Here is a 23821-nt window from a genome sequence, read left to right as displayed (position 1 = left end):
TAGCTGTAATTTGATCTAATAAATATTTAATAGAAAACAAAAACAGTGTCAGGAGAGACACAAAAATGAACTGTCGGCATCTCTAAAAGGGGTACAAAGTTCAAATAATTTAATTAATATAACAGATACAGTACAATACAATTTTTTAAACTGTAAACATTGTTCTCGGTGTAACATTACAACATAACTTGTACAACAGTTGAAAATCCCCTTTTAAAAAAATAAGTCATTGCTATCCTGCGTTTTATTTTACATTAATTTTACAGTCTGATTGCTCCAGTTATTGTTATTCAGCTGTAATATCTGCAGACATAATATTCAAAAGATTAGAGTCAGTAAGATTTTCATTATTTAATCATTTTTTTGAATTAATACATTTATTCAGCAAGGATGCATTAAATTGACCAAATGTGACATTTATAATGTTACAAAATATTTCTATTTCAAACAAATGCTGCTCTTTTGAACTTTCTATTCATTTCTCACTAAACATTTTCAACATTGATAATAATAAAAGTTTCTTGAGCAGCAAATCAGCATATTAGAATGATTTCAGAAGGATCACGTGACACCGAAAACTGCAGTAATTATGCTGAAAATTCAGCTTTGCATCACAGGAATAAATTACATTGTAAGATATATTGACATATAAACACATTTTAAATTGTAATAATATTTATGGTTTATACTGCACTGTATATTTAATAAATGAAGCCTTGGTGAGAATAAGAGACTTCCTTCAAAAACGAAAATGCATGAAAAATCCATGAAAAATCTTACTACCCCAAAGTGACCCCATACTGATGAATGAGGTCATATCCCATATTACCACTTAAATACATCTATATGCTGCTGAGAAGCAATATTATTCAGTTTCTATCTATGTTCAAATTGTTCAAAAGTGTTAAGTTAAAAGCAGCTATAAAAAGCAATGGCATAAGTAAATTCAAAGCTGTATCCTCTATATTTACGACGCACCATCAGCTATAACAAATGTATCACTTTAAAATTAAATGCCTCCAAACTGATGAACCATGTTACTTTGCCATTTATGGCAAATTGCTTAGTACTTGGATGGAATGAGGATGTAAAAAAAGTTGTAATATTTCATATCTTTTGCACACCACAAATCTAATATACAACCAGAATGTTAATGAAGCATTTGCTACAGCATGGGCCCCAATCAAATCTGTACTTTAATCAAACCTCCACGCACTTACACTGGCTGTGTCACAATTTGCTTGTAGTTCTGCAACCTGCAAATCTGCACATGCTGACTGAACTCAAATGACATCTGCCAAATACAGAACTCTGAGGTATTTGCAGCATGACCTTGATAATGCCGTACAATGACCCATTTCCTCGTCTTTGAACGACTTCCGCACTCCAGAGCAGGACGTGAAGCTCCTGAAGTCTTCTGCAAGTCTTTCCACCTGCATCATCCAGGTGTGTTCACACAGACGTGATGTAGCTGTTGCAGACAGCAGTCTGTGAATGAGTGGAGTCATGCATCATGATCTGAGTGACCCGATGCTTTTTACTGGGGCTCAGATGAGTCTGGGTCTGCCACGTCCACAACCTGCGCTTCAACTCAGCCTGTACCTGAAAGAGAAAGAGACACACTTCAGTGACAATGCATTCATATCAAATGGTTATACTGATTGCGATACTCTCAGAAAAACTTGCACGGTATCCCTAAGGTAGAAAAGCTAAAAGATGCATCTTTGTACCTGATTTACTCTAGATATTACTACCTAGAGTGTATTTACTATATTAGTAGGCTACCTTTTGAAAGCACCACAATGAAAGTTTCGCACCTTTTGTTTAAGAGTGTTACTCATTAAACCTGAAATATATAACACAACCTTTTCCCCAGATTTTTGCCACAATTACAATTTGGAGGAGTCAGAGATAACCAATTTCTCAAGAAATAGTATAGATTGACACAGGCTCTGATTTTTTAGCTTCATAAATCCATCTAATCCATATACATCAAACATGTTTTTGAGCTGATTTTATAACACACAAGGGCTTTTCACACTTGAAATAGTTAATGCTAAATGTAATTTCCTTGGTAAAAGCCACGCATTATCTTGCTTCATGTTACTAACTGTTCATAATTTACCCGGAGTTAAAAAATAATCCTGGATATTTAAAAAGGGCGAATTCCAAACGGAAGTAATCATATTTCGGTTTGAGATCTCTAAACCAAAACATAAACTGCCCCGGAGCAGGTAAGGTGTGGAGCTTAAGTTACTATGGCGATGAACACTGCTAAAAGCCAAACCACTTTCATGGTATCTCAAACCGAAATCTGACCAATCAGCTTCAAGCAAAGTGACACATCTCTGACGCAATAAAGACACTCCTCCACTTTCCTTAAATTAAAGGACACTACATAGTAAAACATTTTTAAAGATAAAATCATCAGATTTTTAGAAATTATTTTTATAATTATTTTATATTATTAAATATTAAATATAAGAAAGTCACCCTTTCATGTGCACGTGCTTCATTAACTCAGTATCAAGCCTGAGTTGACAGAGAAAGTTGATGATCAGCTTCATGGTACCAACAAAGCCAGATTGGACTGGTTTGGTTTTGTCAACTCAAAACTAATCCTGTAACCCTGAGTTTGTTCAGACACCATCATGGTACAGGCCCCTGATCTTTCAAATAATCTCAGATGTAATAAGCGACGTACGTAGAATGGGCCCCAGTTCGGCACCGCAAAAGCCCAGGGCAGGGTTTCATCTTTGGGTAAAAGTGGTGCTGACCCCGCTTCTGAATTATAAGAATGAACCGTTCCGTTGGGAGCGCCACTCTGACTCCAATATTCTGAGGAGTACGAGAATTGACGCTCCCTAAATGAGGAGCTGCAACACAGTTGGGGCTGCTCCGCCCAGCAGCCCCTCTCTCACTCGAGAATATCCCAAGAGGCTCCTATATACGCATATATCATGTATATATATACATTCTCCTGGTTAGATGAAATAGACCATTTAATTCCTCAAAATTAAATGCAGAAAACCAATCAGACAAGTAAACACGGTCTGATATTAAAAGGATTCATAGAATGAACGAGAATGACGTAATGACGAGAATTGCCTCGGCAACGTGTGCTGCAACAGCGAGCTCTCACTCAAAGGGGGGGAAGAACCACAACGCGGGCTTCCAGCCTCGAGCGACAGCGCTAGATCTGGGTAATGCAGGTGGAGATAGGGAGAACCCGTCTCCAACCCGTCCACCAGATCCATGTTGCGATGCCCGCGATCTCACTCGCCGCCGTGCCTCAGCAGTGGCGGGACTGGAACCGCGAGATCATACGACGTTTTTAGTTTTCTCTGCACTTTAGACATTGTGGAGCTTATTTCAAGTGATTGTGTAGGGACAAACAACACTAAATAAGACTCACAACACAGATCGACAGACACACACAGAGTAGCGGTTGAATGACAAAAAGCTGACGCCGGTTCCACCGCACATGCTTTTATGCTTCCTGGTCGATTACGTCACCCGCCCTTCCATTGGACAGATTACACATGTGATTCAGAGCGTGGTCATGCTGGAGGCGTTCCCATAGCGTCTCGACGCAGCTCGAGTTCCTGAATGGGAACTGTTAAAATGTACAGTAGTAGTAACTGTCATGTTGAATGTTTCCATTATGAGAATACTTACATCTCCATTGAGAAAACAGTAAAGGAGTGCCACCACAAAGCCCTAGAGAAAAAAAAAAGAGTAAGACATTTCCTCATTATGGAATCTGTAAACGGACACTAAGCAGATCATTTCTACATAAAGAAATGAATTAATCTGTACCTGGAAAGAGCCCAGACCGAGTTCGATGTAAAACCGAACTATTTCGCCTGTGTTTTCTGGCAGGAAGGCAAACAGAGTGTAGTGCATCCCAAACAGAGGAATCAGAAACAATGTGGACTTGGCCAGTCTCCTGTGAGATTATCAAAAATGATCATGAATCCGAATTCATGCCTTCACACAAACAATTCAGAGCACAGCTAGATCTGTATCATCTTAGTGATTTATTTCATTTATTTCAGATGAGTACGTAATAGGTAACATGCTTAAAACAAAGATTATTTCATTTTAATGCAAAAATCCCTCAAATATCAAGTTAAATGGCACAGAATCAAATTGGCAAGACAGATCTGTCCTTTCAGAAATGAATAAGCCTCTTGATAATGGGCTAAATGAAATTTCTCTTTGTCTTTGTATGTACATCACATTATCAGGAGATGCAGGTATTAAAACACAACAGAACCTAAAATAGAAACTCACCCTAGCGTGAACTGTTAAAAGAAATATTATTCATGCATGAAGCACGACCTGGCAGTGTGTATAGCTGTATCCTAATGAACAGACATTGCAGAGAAATGAAGATATATGCATTTCACTGACATTAACACATGCCATCTGTCTGATTCTAGACTAACCAGGTTTCATCTGGAACAATCATAACTTACATAAACTGTTTGTCAAAACTGGTTTGTGTTGTATGCAGGGTTTAGAATTGGCTTGCACTATGTAGCAAATAACAATTATATTTGCGCAACAATTCTTTTAACCTGGGCCAGTAAATCACTTAACAACCCCAAAATATAGTTTTTATCTTTGTCATAATGTCAGCACTTTCTGTAGTTTTTGTAATTTTTTGCAGCATTAACAGGGCTAGCAAAGGTTCATTTTCAGCACTTCTTGCACATTAGACTCACATGAAGTGGCCTGTGTCATTGCCTCCAACTCCAGGACTTTTTAATTTCTGAACCAAGATCCGAATCACATTTAGGAAGATGATGATATTAGCCTGACAGACAGACAAAGAGAGGAAGATGATTACTAAAGAGCAGGGGAAGTCTCATGTAAGTTTCCTGATCAACTTAATCTACTGATAAATGTGATGAAACTTTCAAAAAAATGACATACAATAACATCATAACTCACAAACAGGGATGCTGTGATTGGTCCTTTAATGATCCACCAGATGTTCATATTGTCTGTATCATCCCAACATCTGCAAATATGAGAAATTTATGTAAAAAAAAAAAAAAGGAAAAATTATTGAAATGTAATAAAATTAAAGTAAAAAGTAAACTTAAACCATAAAAAAATTGTACTTGAAATAAAATAAACTTTAACTAAATAATAACTTAAATTTATTTTTATTTAGCTACTTTTTATGTTCATTCGACTGAAATAACAAGCTAAAACTGAAATAAAACAAAAAAATAAATAACTATATTTTTAAAAAACTAACAAAATGACAAAAACACACAACAAAAAATTACTTAAACTCAATCTCAAATTTCTCTTTGTTCAGTTAGCTAATCTTGATGTACTAAAATAACTAAAACTAACACTGAAATAAAAATACAACTATTAAAACAAATCTAAAACTACTAAGGAAATAAAATCAACATTCTCATTTTCATTTAGTTTATCTTGATGTACTAAAATAACTCAAACTAAAACATAAACGTTTACAAAAACTATAAAGACAAAAAGACATGACAAAATACACAAAAACATTAGAATAAAAAAATCAAATATTAATAACAACTATAATAGTATGTAGATGATACTTATATGTCAAGCCCGACTTTAAAAAAGCCAAATATTATTTGATGAAATACTTAATATGCATGCAATAAGAATTTGCATTAAGAAAGGAAATATGGTCAATTTTGTTCTGTTTCATGATAATTTTAATGTTGAAGATATGACATACCCTCTGTTATCATAGAATTGTCTGGTCAACACCCACACGATCAGCACGACTGATGGGACACCTACAAAAAAACAAACAAACAAAAAACAGACAATGCATGTTCACTTTCTCTAAATGCACAGAAAAACAACCAAGATTTGTAATAGATTTTTTAGAAGAGATAGATGCTCATAGTTGCTCTAGTACTCAAATCTTGGCAGACTGCCGATGTTCATCTTTTAATATGTTCACACACAGCTTTTCTCCTGAAATCTGTTTTTCAGGATGTACCAACCCCATCCTATTAGAATGTACCACCAGAAGTACTTCCTCTGCGAGACGAAGGTGAGGGCGAGGAGCGTCTGCAGGTACAAGCCTTCAACCAGCAGCCAGAAGTAATTAGTGAGGATGCAGAACTGGAAGAACGTTACAGCAGTTTTGCACGCATCCTGTGAAAAACAAAACACTGCTAATGCCAGAGCTTGAGCTCTTGAAGCTCCGTCCTCTTCTCTGGGAGCAACAGCTCACTTGCATTTAAAGCAACATACCCAAAATCAGCACGTTTTGGCTCATACCCTAAAAGTGGCAATTTTAACAAGCTATAAAAATTTATCTGTGGGGTATTCTGAGCTAAAACTTCACATATACGCTCTGGGGACATCAGAGACTTAATATATAGGGCATAATAGGTCCCCTTTAAGTTTACATGTATTTTTATCCAAGGCGAAATTCACTGAATTCTGTATACAGACGCTCTCACTCACTGTGGACATTAAACAGTGATCCTGAGTTTCATCTGAGAACAGAACGGCGTCTTTGATGAAGACTGCGCTTGCCCGCAAGATGAAGGAAACAAACAGATTGATGTGTATGTAGTTTCTGGTGCAGTGGAACTTCCTGTAATGACAGAGCATCATGGGTATTTATAACCGTAACATATTCTTATACTGTAGATTGCCTACTGAATATGCAGATATTTTCATTCACCCTTTCTGATTCTCTTTGTTATGCATTTTGTGTATCATAATTACATTTTGATATCATTATCACACAGCTGTGCATTTTGAAAAAGAAAATTCAGCTGATTTGCCAAAAAGTCCTAATATTATATAATTACACCCCCCCCCACACACACACACACACAAAATAAGAATACAGATTTTGCAAATTATAAATATGTATCAGCTTTAAAGGGGTCATATGATGCGATTTCATGTTTTCCTTTGAAATGGTTTCTGGTTTTCCTCCAGTGTTTCACGCTGTTTGTGCATATATAAGATCTGTAAAGTTGCAAAGACTAAAGTCTCAAACCTCAAACCTCGGCTCATTCAAACACGCCCCCACATGTCTACATCACGGTGTGGGAAGATTTGCATAACACTGTCCAAATGTATATGCAATGAATGAAGGTGTAACTTTTATTCTTGCTGTAGTATTGTTGTTGCCGCCACCATGTAGAGGATACGCTGTGTTTCGTTGTGAAAGCGAAAGTACTTTATTTGGCCTTCCAAATGAGTACACAACTAGAAATTGGTGGTTAAGTTATATTTATATTTTATATTTATATTTATACAGTGTTTTATATTTAAATCACTGTTCCAGAACAGTGCAACGCAAATATTCAAGTGTGTGCAGCGCATTTTACGGAGGACTGTTTCCTGATGCTGGAAGAGAGTAGTCTACAATGTGAACACTATAAAGTGGGACAATTCCAACATCGCAAGGACAGTCTGGTGCTTCTGACTCACAGCCTGTAAGTACGTTTCAGTATTTAAAGAATTTGCCACTGACTATCCAAACGCGAGTTTTGAGCAGTGTAGAGTAGTGCTTGTTTGGCGTTTCCACGATCACAAATGCAGATATGGTGTTATGTTTAAAAAAAGACCGTAAAAAGACCATATGAGTCATTATAATCAGTAATTATGTCCCCACTGGATGCAACAAATGCCTCGTTTATAATGGGTTTTATTGTTTTAGTCTCGTCACGGCATCACAACATGGTAAGGGGCGTAACATTTCCATCACATGCCTGAGGTTCAGCCAATCACAACGCACTGAATATCAGAGAACGCCTCGCTTCTCAGAACGATGAGCTTTGTAAAAATCGACGCATTTCAGAAAGGCGGAGCATGGAGGAGCAACAACAATGTACAGTATGTGGAAAATAATGTGTTTTTTGAACCTTGAACCGCGTAAACACATTGCATTACACCAAATACACAAAATAATGTTCTTTTTAGCAACATCATATGACCCCTTTAATGCACTTATCAAAATATATCAAAAGCAGCCAAATGTCAAAAATGTTGGTTTCAATTATAAAAACAAGTATTCAAATGGTATCATTTAACTTGCAATCTGCAGAGGGTCAGAAAAATATGTTCAAATACATTTGAACATTTAATGTAAAAAAAATTGACATTAACATTTGACATCAGGTTTAGGCATAAAATAATGTCACATATGCCAAAATCAGCTGAGAATTAAACAAATAGTGGCAACTGGCTCAAAGCAAGAGAAATCATGTTTTGGCAGTTTTTCTGCTGATTAAGGGATAATACAAGATTTCTTCATCTTACAAGCCGTTGTCTAATGCAAAAATGCTATACAATCATATGGATTTCATTCAGCGAATATGATGCAGGCCATTGTAATACATAAGTGTGACAGAGCTGTACCTGAAGCATGTGAATATGATAACGGCAGTAATAAGCGATATAAGTGATGTTGCATATCCAGCAGTGTACAGCTGTTTCAAGGTTGATAAGTAAGTTGTCTGAAAAATAAATAAATAAATAAACAAAGTCTGAGAGAAAAGTAGTTAACATCCCTAAAAAAACAGTATGTCAAGCTTAAGTTTCAATAGATTTATATTTCATTATATGTCAATATCTAATATCTTTGGATTAAAACTGACTATAGTAAAACTATGGAAGCAGAATAATGACAATAGTTCTTGAAACATAAAGCATGCTGAATTCCACAAATCGAAAATAAGATGCATTGCAATTAACAGTGCTTGCATTTGAATGCTTTGTATTTCCCGGGCTTGCATTTTTAGGTCCTGAAATTTAACATAGTTGTTTATTTAAGTTGTGAATATTTCAATTCAAAATATTTCACACATTTTCATATATAAAAATTCAATAATTCATATTCACCTTAAAGATATCACTTCCAAAATATTCAATCTGTTTAAAAATACGATGTATAATATTCGTCAGGCAAATTTCGGTAATTTTATTTCACTTTCCAAATTCGCTGACAAATTCAGTGGTTAAAATTAGGCGGAAAATTCAGCAGTGCACATCCGAGACCCGCAGGAATAGCAGTAGAGCACCGATGCATGATCTCCAGCTGATGTCAGCCGCTCACCAGTAGGTGGCGCAAGCAGCTGTTGATGAAGGCCATATGTGGATCAAGTCATTCATTTACAAAAACTGATTTGCAGAAATGGAGCAAGCGCTAAGTAGAAGTTTTGATTATCGGGGCCTTTATTTCGGTTGCTTATTTTCTGTAACTTTGTATCATGGCTTGTGTGACGCTGTGCTGTAATACTGGGGTTCCCCTCATACGTCACACTCCAGGATTCCCCAACGACGCGTAACGCAATGACAATGACAGCTATTATTAGGCTTGTTTGAGATGCGCCTTGCCTCGCCTGATGAAATAAGCTAAGCGCAGTCAAGACGGACAGTTCTGACCTCTCGAAGTAGAACAGATAGCTACGAGATCAAAGGCAGATATAGCGTTATTCTCACTCGTGTGCTGTGCTGCTGATAAACATGATATAGCCTAATTTGAGTTCTGTTGCTTTTATATGAATATTATATGATGAACAAGACACTCAAAGTGCTTGCTATTTAATCCCATACGAAAGAAAGGCATATTTATCATCCATTTCTACTTGAATACAAATTTTTATAGAAATATGACAACAATCATATCTCACACAGAGATTGCACTGTCATAGTGTTTGGGAATATTCAAGAATAATTTAAATACACAATCACATGAAATCAGATTAAATAAATAAATAAAACATTTTAGCAGAGAACACAGCATCACAGTTGTGTGAACCAATGAGCTGTGTCGTCAGTCAGTCGTTTCCCATCATGCTTTTGATCAGCACAGTCGGTGGAGAGCAATCCGACACACCCACGGCTCACGTCAGCATGACATCAGAACAAGGCGGACGTAACTCGGACACTTTTTATTTATTTATTTTAAAAGATGTTTATGGTAACTATTATTTATTTGTTTTTCTCTTTATATTTATTTTTTCTTATAATATTATTTAGGTATTTACTGTTTTTTATTCTGGCTGTGTATGTATTTTATTGCTTTGACTATTTCCCCTGTGAATGTTATATGTTTAATAATAAAAAATAAAAATAAAAAACTCTGACACTTTTCTAACTGGCATGCATCTCGCGGTGATCACGGTGATGCAGATTTTGCTCATCCCAAACAAGCCTATTAAAAGACCAAACTCAGATCTTACTGATCATGCAAACAGATGAGGATATGAACGCAAGTTACTGAACACGCAAAACCACACGTTAATTTCCCATAAAGAAAACACTTAACGTGGTTTGTTGCCTCCGTGAGAATAAATGATTAAATTCAGTATCTAATTAATAAAATTTGTTACTGTATATTATGTACATTTAAGCAGATGAGCCCAGAATATGAGCCCACAACCAACAAGTTTCACCAGTAGTTTTAGGTTTGATATTCGCTGCATATTCGCCTAGGCTGCTTTAGGGACCGTCTGCAAATTTATCTCACAGTACAAACGAAGTAATAATTTATTTAGTTATTTAAATTTAATTATAAAATTTCAATATTTTTTTCAAATTAATGTTTACAGTAAATTAATAATTTACTCAAACTGACTAGATAAATATGGCAAATATCTCGCCTTAGACAATACTTTCCCTAAGTATGTACACTACACAAATATTTTTAAGAAAGAATTACAGTAATTCACCAAAATGGAATTTTTCGTGTTTCAAATGTTGTATGTTACTAGTGACCAGGCTGACTTACTACAGTTGAAATTTTGCCAAAATCTTCCTCGCTGTACATACAGCATAATAATTATTCTTAAGAAATTACTGTAATTCACAAAGGTTTTTTTTTTTTTTTTTTTTTTGCTCCAAAGTTTTTAGTACATTCCTAGTGACTTAGACTGACTTACTATAGGTGAAATTTTACTAATACCTCCCTTAATGTACATAAAGTAAATAAATGTTTTATACTACAACCTTTGGAACATGAACAATTCCTTTTTGGGGTCTTGCAGATTTAAAAAAAAAAACAATTATAATTACATACAGTACATACAGTAAGGGAGATATTGGCAAAATGTCAACGTACTACAACCTGTGGAACATGAAAAACCCTTTTGTAGTTTTTTCAAAAAATATATTTGTGTACTGTACATATGATAAGGGAGATATTGGCCAAATCTAACCTGTTGTAAGTCAGTTTTGTACCTAGTAACGTACTACAACCATTGGAACCTGATAAAAAAATAAATAAAAAAATAAATCTTTCCAGAGATTTTTTTACTGTACAAAGGGCGGTATTGGCAAAATCTCATCTGTAGTAAATCACTATGAGCAATACAAGCTTTACAATTTGAAAGTGTGTTATTTTAAATGTTAAAAGTCATTTTAATTTAAATACATTGGACGTTTTAACCCAGTCGGTGGAATTGTCAGACGGCCCCTTGGGTGTGATAGCGCGTCAATGCTTTCTCTGATTTACATTTGCAGCAACAATACACCTAGGCGGTTTTGAACTCCTTTTTTATGTCGATATAAAGTGGTTGCTTACTGTTAAAACTAATCGTGGTATTGATATATTTGTAGGACTGTTGACTCTATAGATCAGTAGTAAGGGAAAGCAACGGAAATGCAGTGCGTTGCATTCTTCTGACCTCATTTGTTTGCCTGTATATAGTTCGCATAATCATCAGTAAAGTGTGTTCTGAGATCTGAGGTCTTATATCACTGTATTAGTTGACTGAGGCGCGTTACGCGGCGTTGGGGAATCCTGAAATGTGACGTATGAGGGGAACCCCAGTATTACAGCACAGCGTCACACAAGCCATGATACAAAGTTACAGAAAATAAGCAACCGAAATAAAGGCCCCGATAATCAAAACTTCTACTTGGCGCTTGCTCCATTTCTGCAAATCAGTTTTTGTAAATGAATCACTTGATCCACATTTGGCCTTCATCAACAGCCGCTTGCGCCACCTACTGGTGAGCGGCTGACATCAGCTGGAGATCATGCATCGGTGCTCTACTGCTATTCCTGCCGGTCTCGGATGTACACTGCTGAATTTTCCGCCGAATTTTAACCACTGAATTTCTCAGCGAATTTGGAAAGTTAAATAAAATTACAGAAATTTGCCTGACGAATATTATACATTGTATTTTTAAACAGATTGGATATTTTGGAAGTGAATTCTGTAAGGTGAATATGAATTATTGAATTTTTATATATGAAAATGTGTGTGAAATATTTTGAATTGAAATATTCACAGTTTAAATAAACAACTATGTTAAATTTCAGGAACTAAAAATGCAAGCCCTGGAAATACACGGCATTCAAATGCAAGCACTGTTAATTGCAATGCATCTTTTTTTCGATTTGTGGAATTCAGCATGCTTTATGTTTAAAAAAAATAGTGTCATTATTCTGCTTCCATATAAAACTCTTCCAGTTCTTAAAAGCCGAAAAAATACTTAAACATACATTTTTTTATTCTTGATTTTTATTTCAGCAGGAACATAGAGGTCAATGACCTGCTTAGTTTTTAACTAATCCTAGACAATGTTTCTTGATTTAATCAAAAAGAAGAACAGTTAAAGCTAAAGCATTACACGGAAACAAAACAGTGACCACTAGTGGTCATCATGGGAGGCTCAAGTACACACTACATACACTGGAAGCCATTCATCAAACTGAGCCTTTCTGCACAAGTAATATTTATTGAAATACGGCCATTACTGTCAAATATGTTTGCATTATGGTAAATTATTTACCACAGTCCCAGATTCTGAATCATCTTCAAATGCACAGGCTTCCTCGTACGGCGGATATGGGTCACTCCAGCCATTAGACGTGCAGTTCCTGTATAAAAAACCTGCCGAATAAACAGTAAAGCATATGGTTTAAAGATGACAAAACTGCAACATTTGCTTTGTAAAATTTCACAGAACCCTACTGCACTTAAAAATCAGTAAAAGGGCTTTTGTCCTGATCACATAATGAGCAGTCATTAAAATCTCTCATACGATTGAGTGCCAAATATGTCTCAAGTTTGTCAGTTGTTAAAGACTCCTGCTGATAAGCCCTCATTTCAGAGAGCAGTAAGCACAATTCCAACTTCATAACACTTCCAAAAATACCCACAGACGCCTGGAGAATGCTTAGGGGAAAACATGAGCGCTAGAACTGGGACAAAACAGTTCTGCTGCTGCTAGGTGCATTTCCTGTGGCAGAACAGAACAGGTGTCCCACTTCAGCCTTCATAAGTGCACAAGTCACCTGCTTTAACCTCAGCAGCAGTGTGAGAGAGTCTGACCAACAGCTACAACACTAACTAAATGACTTTCAACAAATAAGGTAAATAAAGCTTATATGGCTATAAGGCTCATATGCTTATATATATATATATATATATATATATATATATATATATATATATATACAGTGCCCTCCAAAAGTATTGGAACAGTAAAGACCAAATTGCTCTGTTGGCACATTTTATTATTGGGTGATTCAACACATAGATGTTTTACCAGCTAAGAAGTTCAGCACTTTTAGAGTTTCATGCCTCTATCTGATGAGAGCATAAGTATTGGAACAGTTGCCTCACAGGTCTTTCTAAGTGATCAGTTGTGTCCTGTTGCATTAATTCTTCAGATATTAAAAGCAGGGAATGTGTCGTATCAGTTATATCCAATACTTCTGCATTCTGAATCTTGCATTCAATGATGACACACAAACCAGGATGAAGATGAGGGAGCTGACTTTGAGAGAAAAGCAGGCAATTTTGATGCTTAAAGAAAAGAGGAAGTCAATTAGAGCTATAGCAAAAATAAAGGGCATGGAGAAATCAAGAGTTTGGAAACCACCAGCAACCAACAACTACCTGATCGGCTGAGAAAACAACAGTAGTTGATGACAGACAAATCATAAAAGCTGTGAAAATGAACCCTAAAAGACATGTCAGTAAAATCACCAACAACTTCCAGAAAGCTGGGGCGATGCTCTGACAATCTACTGTCCTCAGGAGACTTTGACACAGAATTACAGATGCTACACAGCAAGATGCAAACCTCTGACCAGCACCAAATTAGAAAAAGGCAAGATTAGATTATTTGCAAAAAAGCACAAAGGTGAGCCAGAAGAGTTTCGGAACGGTGTTTATGGACCGATGAGACAAAGATGAACCTTTATCTAAGTGATGGGAAAGCAAAAATGTGAAGAAAAAAAGGGAACTGCAAATGATCCCAAGCATACATCCTCATCTGTAAAGCATGGTGGAGGTGTTGGGCATGTATGGCTGTCTCTGGAACAGGCCCTCTCATCTTTACTGATGACTTAACGCATGATGACAGTACATTTACATTTATTCATTTAGCTGACGCTTTTATCCAAAGCGACTTACAATTGCTATATATGTCAGAGGTCGCACACCTCTGGAACAACTAGGGGGTTAAGTGTCTTGCTCAGGGACACATTGGTGTCTCACAGTGGATTCGAACCCGGGTCTCTCACACCAAAGGCATGTGTCTTATCCACTGCGCCATCACCACCCCAAGCAGAATGAGCAGAATGAATTTGGGTACAAAGGGTACAAAACCATCTTGCCTACCAATATTCAAGAAAATGCCACCAGATTAATTGGGAAGTGCTTCGTATTGCATCAGGACAATGACCCAAAACACCCTGCCAGTTCAGTCAAGGCTGGGAAAAGCATTTCAAAGGATGAGACCAAGAGTCTGGTGATGTCTATGGGTCACAGACTCACTGCTGTGATTGTGTGCAAGGGATCTGCAACTAAATAATAGCTTTTAATCTTTTATATCTGCCTTATGTTCAACTGTCCCAATACTTATGCTCACATCAATGAGTGGGATGAACTCTAAAAGTGCTGTTCTTTTTATTTGGTAAAACATATGTGTTGAAACGGCTAATAATAAAAATGTGACATTCTGTAGTTTTGTCTCATATTCGTCTTTTAATCATATTTGCAAATGTCTTGACTCCACAGCCAACAGAGCAATTTTGTCTTTACTGTTCCAATACTTATGGAGGGCACTATATATATATATATTATGACATTTTTGGCCATGACTATATATATATATATATATATATATATAGTCATGGCCAAAAATATCAGCACCCTTGGTAAATATGATCTATGAAGGCTGTGAAAATTAATCTGCATTGTTAATTCTTTTGATCTTTTATTTAAAAAATTCACAAAAATCTAACCTTTCATTGGAGAATAAGAATTTAAAATGGGGGGAAATATCATTATGAAATAAATGTTTTTCTCTAATACACATTGGACACAATTATTGGCACCCTTAGGAATTCTTATGAGTAAAATGTCTCTGAAGTATATTCCCATTCATATTCACAATTTTGAGCACTCCAGGGTGATTATGAAATTAAATTATACAGCCATGGCTTCCTGTTTCACAGAAATATATACAGGAGGGAAAACAAAGCCCAACTAAAAAAAATATATATATATATATATTTCCGATATGCAGCAAAAGATAATTGAGCTTCACAAATTAGTGAAGTGGCTTTAAGAAAAGAGCTAGAGCAGTGAAAATTCCAATTTCCACCATCAGGACAATAATTAAGAATCAACATAAAATGTTACAAAACTGCCTGGAAGAGGACGTGTGTCTATATCGTCCTATTGCACGGTGAGAAGGAGAGTTTAAGTGGCTAAAGACTCTCCAAGGACCACAGCTGGAGAATTGCGGAAAATAATTGAGTCTCGGGGTCAGAAAAACTTTAAAAAACGGTCAAACAGCACCAACATCACCACATGTTGTTTGGGAGGGTTTCAAGAAAAATTCTCCTAGCTCATCCAAAAACAAACTCCAGCATATTCAGTTATCAGACATGATTGGAACTTCAAATGGGACTGGCTTCTATGGTCAGATGAAACTAAAAAAATGAGCTTTTTAGCAGCAAACACTCAAGATGGGTTTGGTGAACACAGGGATAAAAAGTACCCCATGTGTACAATGAAATATACTGCTGTATTTTTGATGTTGTGGGCCTATATTTCTACTGGAGGTCCTGGACATCTTGTTTAGACACATGGCATCATGGATTCTAACGAATACCAACGGATACAAAATGACTGACTCTTTTAGAAATCTTATAATGGGTCATGTTTGGATCTTCCAACCGTACAATAATCCAAACACAAACCTCAAAAACAACACAAAAATGGGTCACTGAGCCCAAAACCAAGCTTCTGCTGACCATTCCAGTCCTCTGACCTGAACCCTGTAGAAAATGAGTGAGGTGAACTGAAGAGAAGAAGCACCGTCATGGAGCTGTGAATCTGAAGGGTCTGGAGAGATTCTGGATGAAGGATTGGTCTCTGATCTCTTGTCAGGTGTTCTCTAACCTCATCAGGCATTATAGGAGAAAATTTAGAGCTGTTAAACTGGCAAATGGAAGTTTAAAAAAGTATTGAATAAAAGGGTGCTGTTAATTGTGGCCAATGTGTATTAGAGAAAAACATTTATTTCATAATGATATTTCCCCCCATCTTAAATTCTTATTCTCCAATGAAGTGAATTTTTTTAAATAAAAGATCAAAAGGATTAACAATGCAGATTAATCTTTACAGCCGCCTTTGATCATATTTACCAAGGGTGCCAATATTTTGGCCATGACTATATATATATATATATATATATTAGTATAATTGATTATTGTTTTTTCATATTTAAAATTTGTTTTGTTGATTTTTTTTTTTTTTATATGTTTTGGAAATGTCTATAAATATGTCTAAGAATAATTACACACACACACACACACACACACACATACATATGTATGCATTTTGGAAGGCAGTTACAAACACTGTGATTTTCATAATGAATTAAATATAGAGAATTCATTTCATGATTATGATTAATTTCATAGTGAATTAAATATTAATTCATACAACAATCATTAGCTTTTCATAGTGTGTTGATTTTGATTTGGGCCGTTGTTATATATTTTATGTGTGCATCTGTGTGCATTCCTCACAACTTTGCATCAAAATTAAATGTCATTTGGGGCCGTGCTCCGGCGGGAAAGTGACGTCAATGCATTCCCTTTATTGGAACAGTAAGTGTCTACTGTACTCATCTGAGCATTCTGACCTGTAAGCACTTCCAAAGGATTTATAATCATAGGATTTAAAATTTAAAACCAGTGAGTCTAGATTAATCCAACATTTCAGGTTACTGTCTGTTGTTTAGTTTTTAGGGGCAGTCACAGATGTTACAATTCATTCTTGTAAGACAATTTTGATGAAACTGCATGGATTATTTAAAAAAAAACGTCCTCTTTGTGCGCCATTAAAGGAAGCAGGAACGACAAGCAGAAAAAGAAACAAGTTAAAGGTCAGTCTTATATAAGGTACTGCGTAGATATTTTAACAAATTGCAATCTTCATTTGATGTCAATATCGATTTTCAAATCCAAAGATTGGTCTTGTTTCCTTCACAGCTTCTCAGTGCCACCACAACACCGCTGCTGAATCTATACCATGAGTTTGCAGACTGAATTGAAACATGATTATGATTATGCATTGTATGAACAATTTAATTTCTATAAAGAAATGAAATTGATTTCATTTCATTTCATTTCATTTAACACAGAATGAAAATGTAAAGGACTGAGCTGGGTTCAAATTCTGGTCCCTTGGAAGCATTTGCTTTTTTCTGACATGCAACAAGAAAAAGTTATTATCTATTTTAATTTAGTAAAGCACTAAATCTCTGCCTTGTATTTCCATATATGCAGTTTTGGCCACTGAAAATTATTCATGTATTCCCAGTGGAAATGGATTAAGTAAATTTCCATTTCATGAATTTAAATTGCTTGCATGCCATTAAATTAAGCTGTGAAAAAAGCTCAAAATTGTGATGCATTAGCAAATTTAATTAACAAAATTTAGCCTATTGCAAAAATCCTTTCTTGAGTGCATACATATTTACAGGTCATCTCAGTGCAAGCTGAATCCCAATATCTCTAGGGCTCTGCGACTTTCTGTCTGCATATTCAAACATTCAGCAGAATCACAGCCCTGTGACTGTAAAGACTACTGACCCGCACTGACCCTAACTGTAAACTAGAAGTGTGACAGCTTTCAGCCACGGTTACTGCGCACCAGCCCTCAAGAAACAACTCGTCTGCTGCTGTTTGACAAACCTTTCACCAGACATGAGCCTAAAGCTTTGTCACAGCAGCCGGATATTAAGGAATGACAGCAATGATAATGAGGCTGTAAAAAAAAAAATACAGAAAGAGAGAGACAGGGACAGGGATGGATGAGTGGGTATATAGATGGATGGTTGGATATATAGATGTATGGATGAATATAATGATGAATAAGTGGATGGATGGATGGATGGATGGATGGATGGATGGATGGATGGATGGATGGATGGATGGATGGATGGATGGATGGATGGATGGATGGATGGATGGATGGATGGATGGATGGATGGATGGATGGATGGATGGATGGATGGATGGATGGATGGATGGATGGATGGATGGATGGATGGATGGATGGATGGATGGATGGATGGATGGATGGATGGATGGATGGATAGATAGATAGATAGATAGATAGATAGATAGATAGATAGATAGATAGATAGATAGATAGATAGATAGATAGGTCTGACCTTGAGTGTTGGAGATGTGCTGGAAGACGTCTGAACAGGACACATTAATGAGTTGTCCAGTATTGGCAGAACGCCAGCAGTGGATCCCATCCCAATCTGTCCCACATCCTGAGACAGGAACCACAGAGGAGCCGTCATGACACTGTCAACAATATATGTTCTGCACTGGTTCATATGGATATTATCTAACGGACAGGGGGTTCATTTACAGTTCATCCAAGTGTCTTTTGTCATGCTGTGGAGGAAAGCATTAGCATTCCACTGCACGTCCATGTAAAACATTAATTCCAACACATATAGGCTCCAGCACACAATACAACTTTTTGATAACTATCAGTGCCCTTATGATGTCACTAAATATTCATGAGCTAGTCATGCAACCACTTTTGAAATGTCACTAAGCAATATTAGTCAATATGTGCATGCATTCATGTAATACAAATTCCAGTCTATTAAAATGATGTAAATCTGGAACAATAAAGTCGAGCAATACAGAATGGGAAAGGTTATACTATATCAGCGTCTTTAAGACACTCAAGACCTCTGCTGCAGAATGACCTAGATGCCTACAGCTATTTATAGCATCATTAATTTTTTATACTCAGTTTGGGAGTATGACAATACTTTGAGGGAAAAAAAAAACAAGGTAAAAAAAATTCAGGGCATGACTGCATTGCAAATTTGCTCATGAATACAGTTTTTGCAGTTGCAAGTCTTCAGCAGATTTTTTTTTTAAATTGCAGGTATGAATGGTGTTGGATAGTATTTAGTGGATGCTCTCTGAAATTAATGAGGCCATTTTTATCTGAGCTGTAACGTGAAAAACAGTAGACCGGAAAAAATTATATGCCTATTTTACATTTTTAAGATCTTCTGAAAATGGTTAGTGATAAATGCCAATAAGGATACTCTTTGAAACCTGATGGTGTGATTCTACCAGCAGGGGCTACTGGGGTCAACCAAACCTTAAAGCCTTTATAGAGATTTTCTTTGTTTGTTTAATTGTTTTAATTTCTTGCATACAATTTTATTTATTATTATAATTTAATTGTATTCTTTTTTTGTTATTACAAATTTTTTTTTTTTTTTCTTGATAAAATTTTTGTTGTTGTTGTTGTTTGTTTGTTTGATTGGTCACTGTACTATTTGTTAAAGAAGGCAAAATGCATCCCTCCTGGGTTATATCATTATAAAATCTTATAAAAGTCATTTTATGACTCATCAGGCTGGACAACGTTGTTTGTAAGCTTTATTTTTTAAGACAGTACTGCATATTACCTTATAGACATAGACAGCTTTGTTCCTGTATGCCACTGCTGAGAGGAAAACATGTCCTTTCAAAGTCTGCAGGTCACATTCGGTCAGTCTGTGTACATGGATCAGTAATTTAAAAATGCTACATGCAAGAACTTGTCATGTGTGAATAGCCCCTAAAGACTTATTTGGTGATTTTCCTGCAAATGTTGATGTACAAGATGTACAAATGTGATTAATTTGATTAACTAATTGGAAAATTATGTAATTAATTTGATTAAATTGTAATCCTTCAAATCACAGTTTTATTTTTTATTGAATATCCTGCAGTGAAGCTTTCCTGTTCTGCTTTTTGTTTGAAATCGAACAGAGAATAGAAAATGTCCTATAAACCAGCATGGGTTCCTTAACTTGCATAACAATATTGCTGAATTTTAGCATATCTGAACACATACTGCAGGAAGCGGCAAGCAGACCATTTCACACAATCTCCTTTGCCACTCACACATTGTCAAGTTGTAGGAACACAGACCTCCGGAGGTTCAAGCTGCCACGTAACATCATTATCATCCGTCCCGTGGGTTGAACCGTCTGGCTGTACGAGTCTCATTCAACAAAATTCTGTTCATGGAACTTAAACAAGTCTCAGGGAGGTACGCAATCAGAACCCCAATCAAAACTCATTTCAGATTAATAATAACTCTGCAAGTCACTTCAGAGAGTATGCTTGACTGCTCTAAAGAGCGTTTGCGGGGATATTTCCCACAGTGCTTAGCTATTCCCAGTTATTCAATTTTTCAGTTAGTCTGTCAGTTATTCAAAAGTTATACATTATAAAGGAAAATACTTTATTATTAGTAATGATCTATTAACATGACACTAAAGAACTGCTCTCTCAGAGGAATAGTTTACACAAAAATGAAAATTTGCTGATAACTTTCTCACCCTCTTCTGCCTATTGTTTACAATGGAGACAAGTCCAAAATGTTCTAAACAAATATGTGGGTGAATTTTGATGTGAGAGGACAATAGAGGAAAGACTTTTAGTGTTATTATGGATTATTGCCTCATATTTTGGCCAGAAGAGACAGTTTAAATTTAAAATGCCTTAATAAGGGATTTATTTCTTACAAATATGCAGCTTTCCACATTACAGGACATTAATTGATGGACTCTGTTTGGACTCTCATTCTGACGGCACCCATTCACTGCAGAGGATCCATTGGTGAGCAGGTAATTGGTAATGCTAAATTTCTCTCAAATCTGTTCCCATGAAGAAACAAAGTCATCTACATCTTGGATAGCCTGAGGGTGAGTAAATTTTAAGCAAATTTTAATTTTGGGGTGACGTATTTCTATAAAACAGTAAAAATGGTCTGATCTGACAAGAGTCAGAAACAACAACAACAACAGATAATAAAATGGAACTAACCTCATACTGGCTGGGAAAATGGAGAGGAAAGCACTTATAAATCCTTTTCCTCTAACAAAACCATTTGAAAAACACAGCTTTAATGTGGGTAAATGCTGTAGATCTGCTCAGAAGACCATTTCCTTCCTGTCCTTGACTATATTCAATTAAAGTAACACTGTTAAGATTTCCGCATGGCAAACACACATAATCATCTTTAGTTAAGGCCAAGCTGAGCATGAACACATCAGCTGCTGACCAATGAACTCCCCATCTGTCTACCCACAAGAACCATACAGTACCTGTAAAAAGTCTTCATGCCCCTTCATTTTTTCATGTTTTGTTATGTTGCAGCCTTATATTAAACTGCTTTGAATTACTTTTTTTCCACATTAATCTACACTCCATACACCATAATGACAAAGCAAAAACAGAATGGTCACAACTTCATAAAATTAATTAAACATAAAAAACTGAAATAAGTAGATTGCATAAGTCTTCATACCCTTAACACAGTACTTAGCTGAAGCACCTTTACAGCCTCAAGTCTTCTTGGGTATGATACGACAAGCTTTGCACATCAGAATTTGGCAATAATCTACCATTCTTCTCCTCATCTCTTCACGTCTCAAGCTCTGTCAGGTGGGATAGGGGCAGATGCACATTTTCAGGTTTCTCCAGACATTTAATTGCATTCAAGCCCAGGCTGTGGCTGGGCCACTCAAGGACATTAATAGAGTAGTCTATAAGCCACTCTTGCTGTGTGCTTAGGGTCATTGTCCTGTTGGAAGGTGAACCTTCTGCCCAGTCTGAGGTTCTGAATGCTCTGGACTGGGTTTTCATTAATATTTTGGTGCATTGAGCTTTTCGTCTACTCTGATGAGTCCCTCAGTCCCAGCCACCGAAAAAACAGCTACCAGCACACTTTACTTTTGGGATGGTACTCTGCAGGTGATGAGCAGAGCTGGTTTCCTTCAAACGTGATGTTTGGGATTGAGGTTCATCAAACCAGAGAATCTAGTTTCTCACAGTCTGAGGGTCCTTTAGGTGCTTTTTGCAGATTCCAAGTGTGTTTTCATATGTCTTCACTGAGGAGAGGATTGCATCTGGCCACACCAGCATAAAGCCCAGATCGGTGGAATGTTGCAGTGATGTTTGACAAATGATCATGGAGTTCAACTAGAGTGACCATCAGGTTCTTGGTCACCACTCTAACCAAAGCCCTTCTCCATCAGTTGCTCAGTTTGGCCAGCTCTAGGAAGAGTCCTGGTTGTTCCAAACTTCTTCCATTAAGGGTAACGTAGACTACATGTCTCTGTGAAACTTCAATGCAGCATAATTTGTTTCTGAACTCTTCCCCAGATGTGTGGTTTCAATTGAATTTGCCACAGGTTAACTTCACTCGAAGTGCAGTAACATCTACAAGCAATATGAATGCTCCAGAGCTAAATTGCAACTGTCCCAGATAAGGGTATGATTACTTATGCAATGGAATCATTTAAGTTTTTTATTTTTAATACATTTTCAAAGATGTTAAAAACCTGTTTTTGCTTTGCCGTTATGGTGCACAGAGTGTAGATTGATGTGGGGAAAAAAGTCATTTAAAGCAGTTTAACAGAAGGCAGCAACATTACAAAATGTGAAAAAATAAGGAGTATGGAGACTTTTTATAGACACTGTATATGTGATACTGTTGTCACAACCTGTTTGTTGGGACTGATTCTTGATCTCTCTCTTCCTAGTCTGGATGCAGATCTCTTGGTCTTGTATGAGCTGGGCGATAATAGCACAGTCCGGATGGATAGCATGCACCTGATGGGGGGAAAAATATGAATCTATATGCACAGTAACCAGCATAGTCTACAGACCAGATTAAAAGATGTTTACATGAGTGGGGGACATTGGATCATCAGCTTTTTAAAGTAACCCTCAATTTTAAACTGATTTTAAACAAGTCATGCTTCTCATCTCTATTGCCCAATATGACTTAAAATAAAGTCACATTTGTCTACATTTTTAGGCAGGAAAAAAAAACCTAAAGGAATGTTGTATTATTATATGAAATCAGTTCAAATTAAGTGTAATGGGATGAAATAGGAATCAAACGGTTGGTACAGTTTTCTTTTTTATTAAATATGTCTATAGTGGAAAATAAATGATGCGGGTTTTTTGTCAGAATTCTACGTTTAAAGTCATGATAAAAAATGTGACTCCTTTAGGATTTTTACAAGAAACCATAAGCGTCTAAAATGTATTCATACAGATGCGCGCAACTCAGTTTGCAGAAAACTGAGCAAGACATTAACAACAACGGTGCAAGTTCTGTTCGTTCTGACAGAAATCTATTATAATTAGTTTTATATAATGGTCGCTTGTATAAATTAAATACGTAGTATCATTAAATAGCCTACTTACAGCTCTCCAAAAAGTCGCGAATAAACACAGGTGTAGAACAGTCAT

General features: G+C 36.3%; 1 protein-coding gene across 1 annotated transcript; it reads right to left on the bottom strand.

Moving 5' to 3' along the window:
* Positions 1 to 1452: 1452 nt before the first annotated feature.
* On the bottom strand, positions 1453 to 23821 carry LOC306845769 (pituitary adenylate cyclase-activating polypeptide type I receptor-like; the record flags this gene model as incomplete). The annotated part of the gene is made up of 13 exons (XM_079378747.1): positions 1453 to 1602; positions 3679 to 3720; positions 3820 to 3949; positions 4731 to 4822; positions 4960 to 5029; positions 5744 to 5804; positions 6018 to 6171; positions 6487 to 6619; positions 8401 to 8498; positions 12784 to 12884; positions 18697 to 18804; positions 23065 to 23173; positions 23777 to 23821. 13 exons carry the CDS (start codon positions 23819 to 23821, stop codon positions 1453 to 1455), a joined length of 1293 nt encoding a protein of 430 aa, XP_079234873.1.

This window comes from Barbus barbus (genome assembly GCF_936440315.1).
Source record: "Barbus barbus genome assembly, chromosome: 26".
In the NCBI taxonomy this organism is placed as follows: Eukaryota; Metazoa; Chordata; class Actinopteri; order Cypriniformes; family Cyprinidae; genus Barbus; species Barbus barbus.
This window is presented reverse-complemented; position numbering and strand designations above follow the sequence as displayed.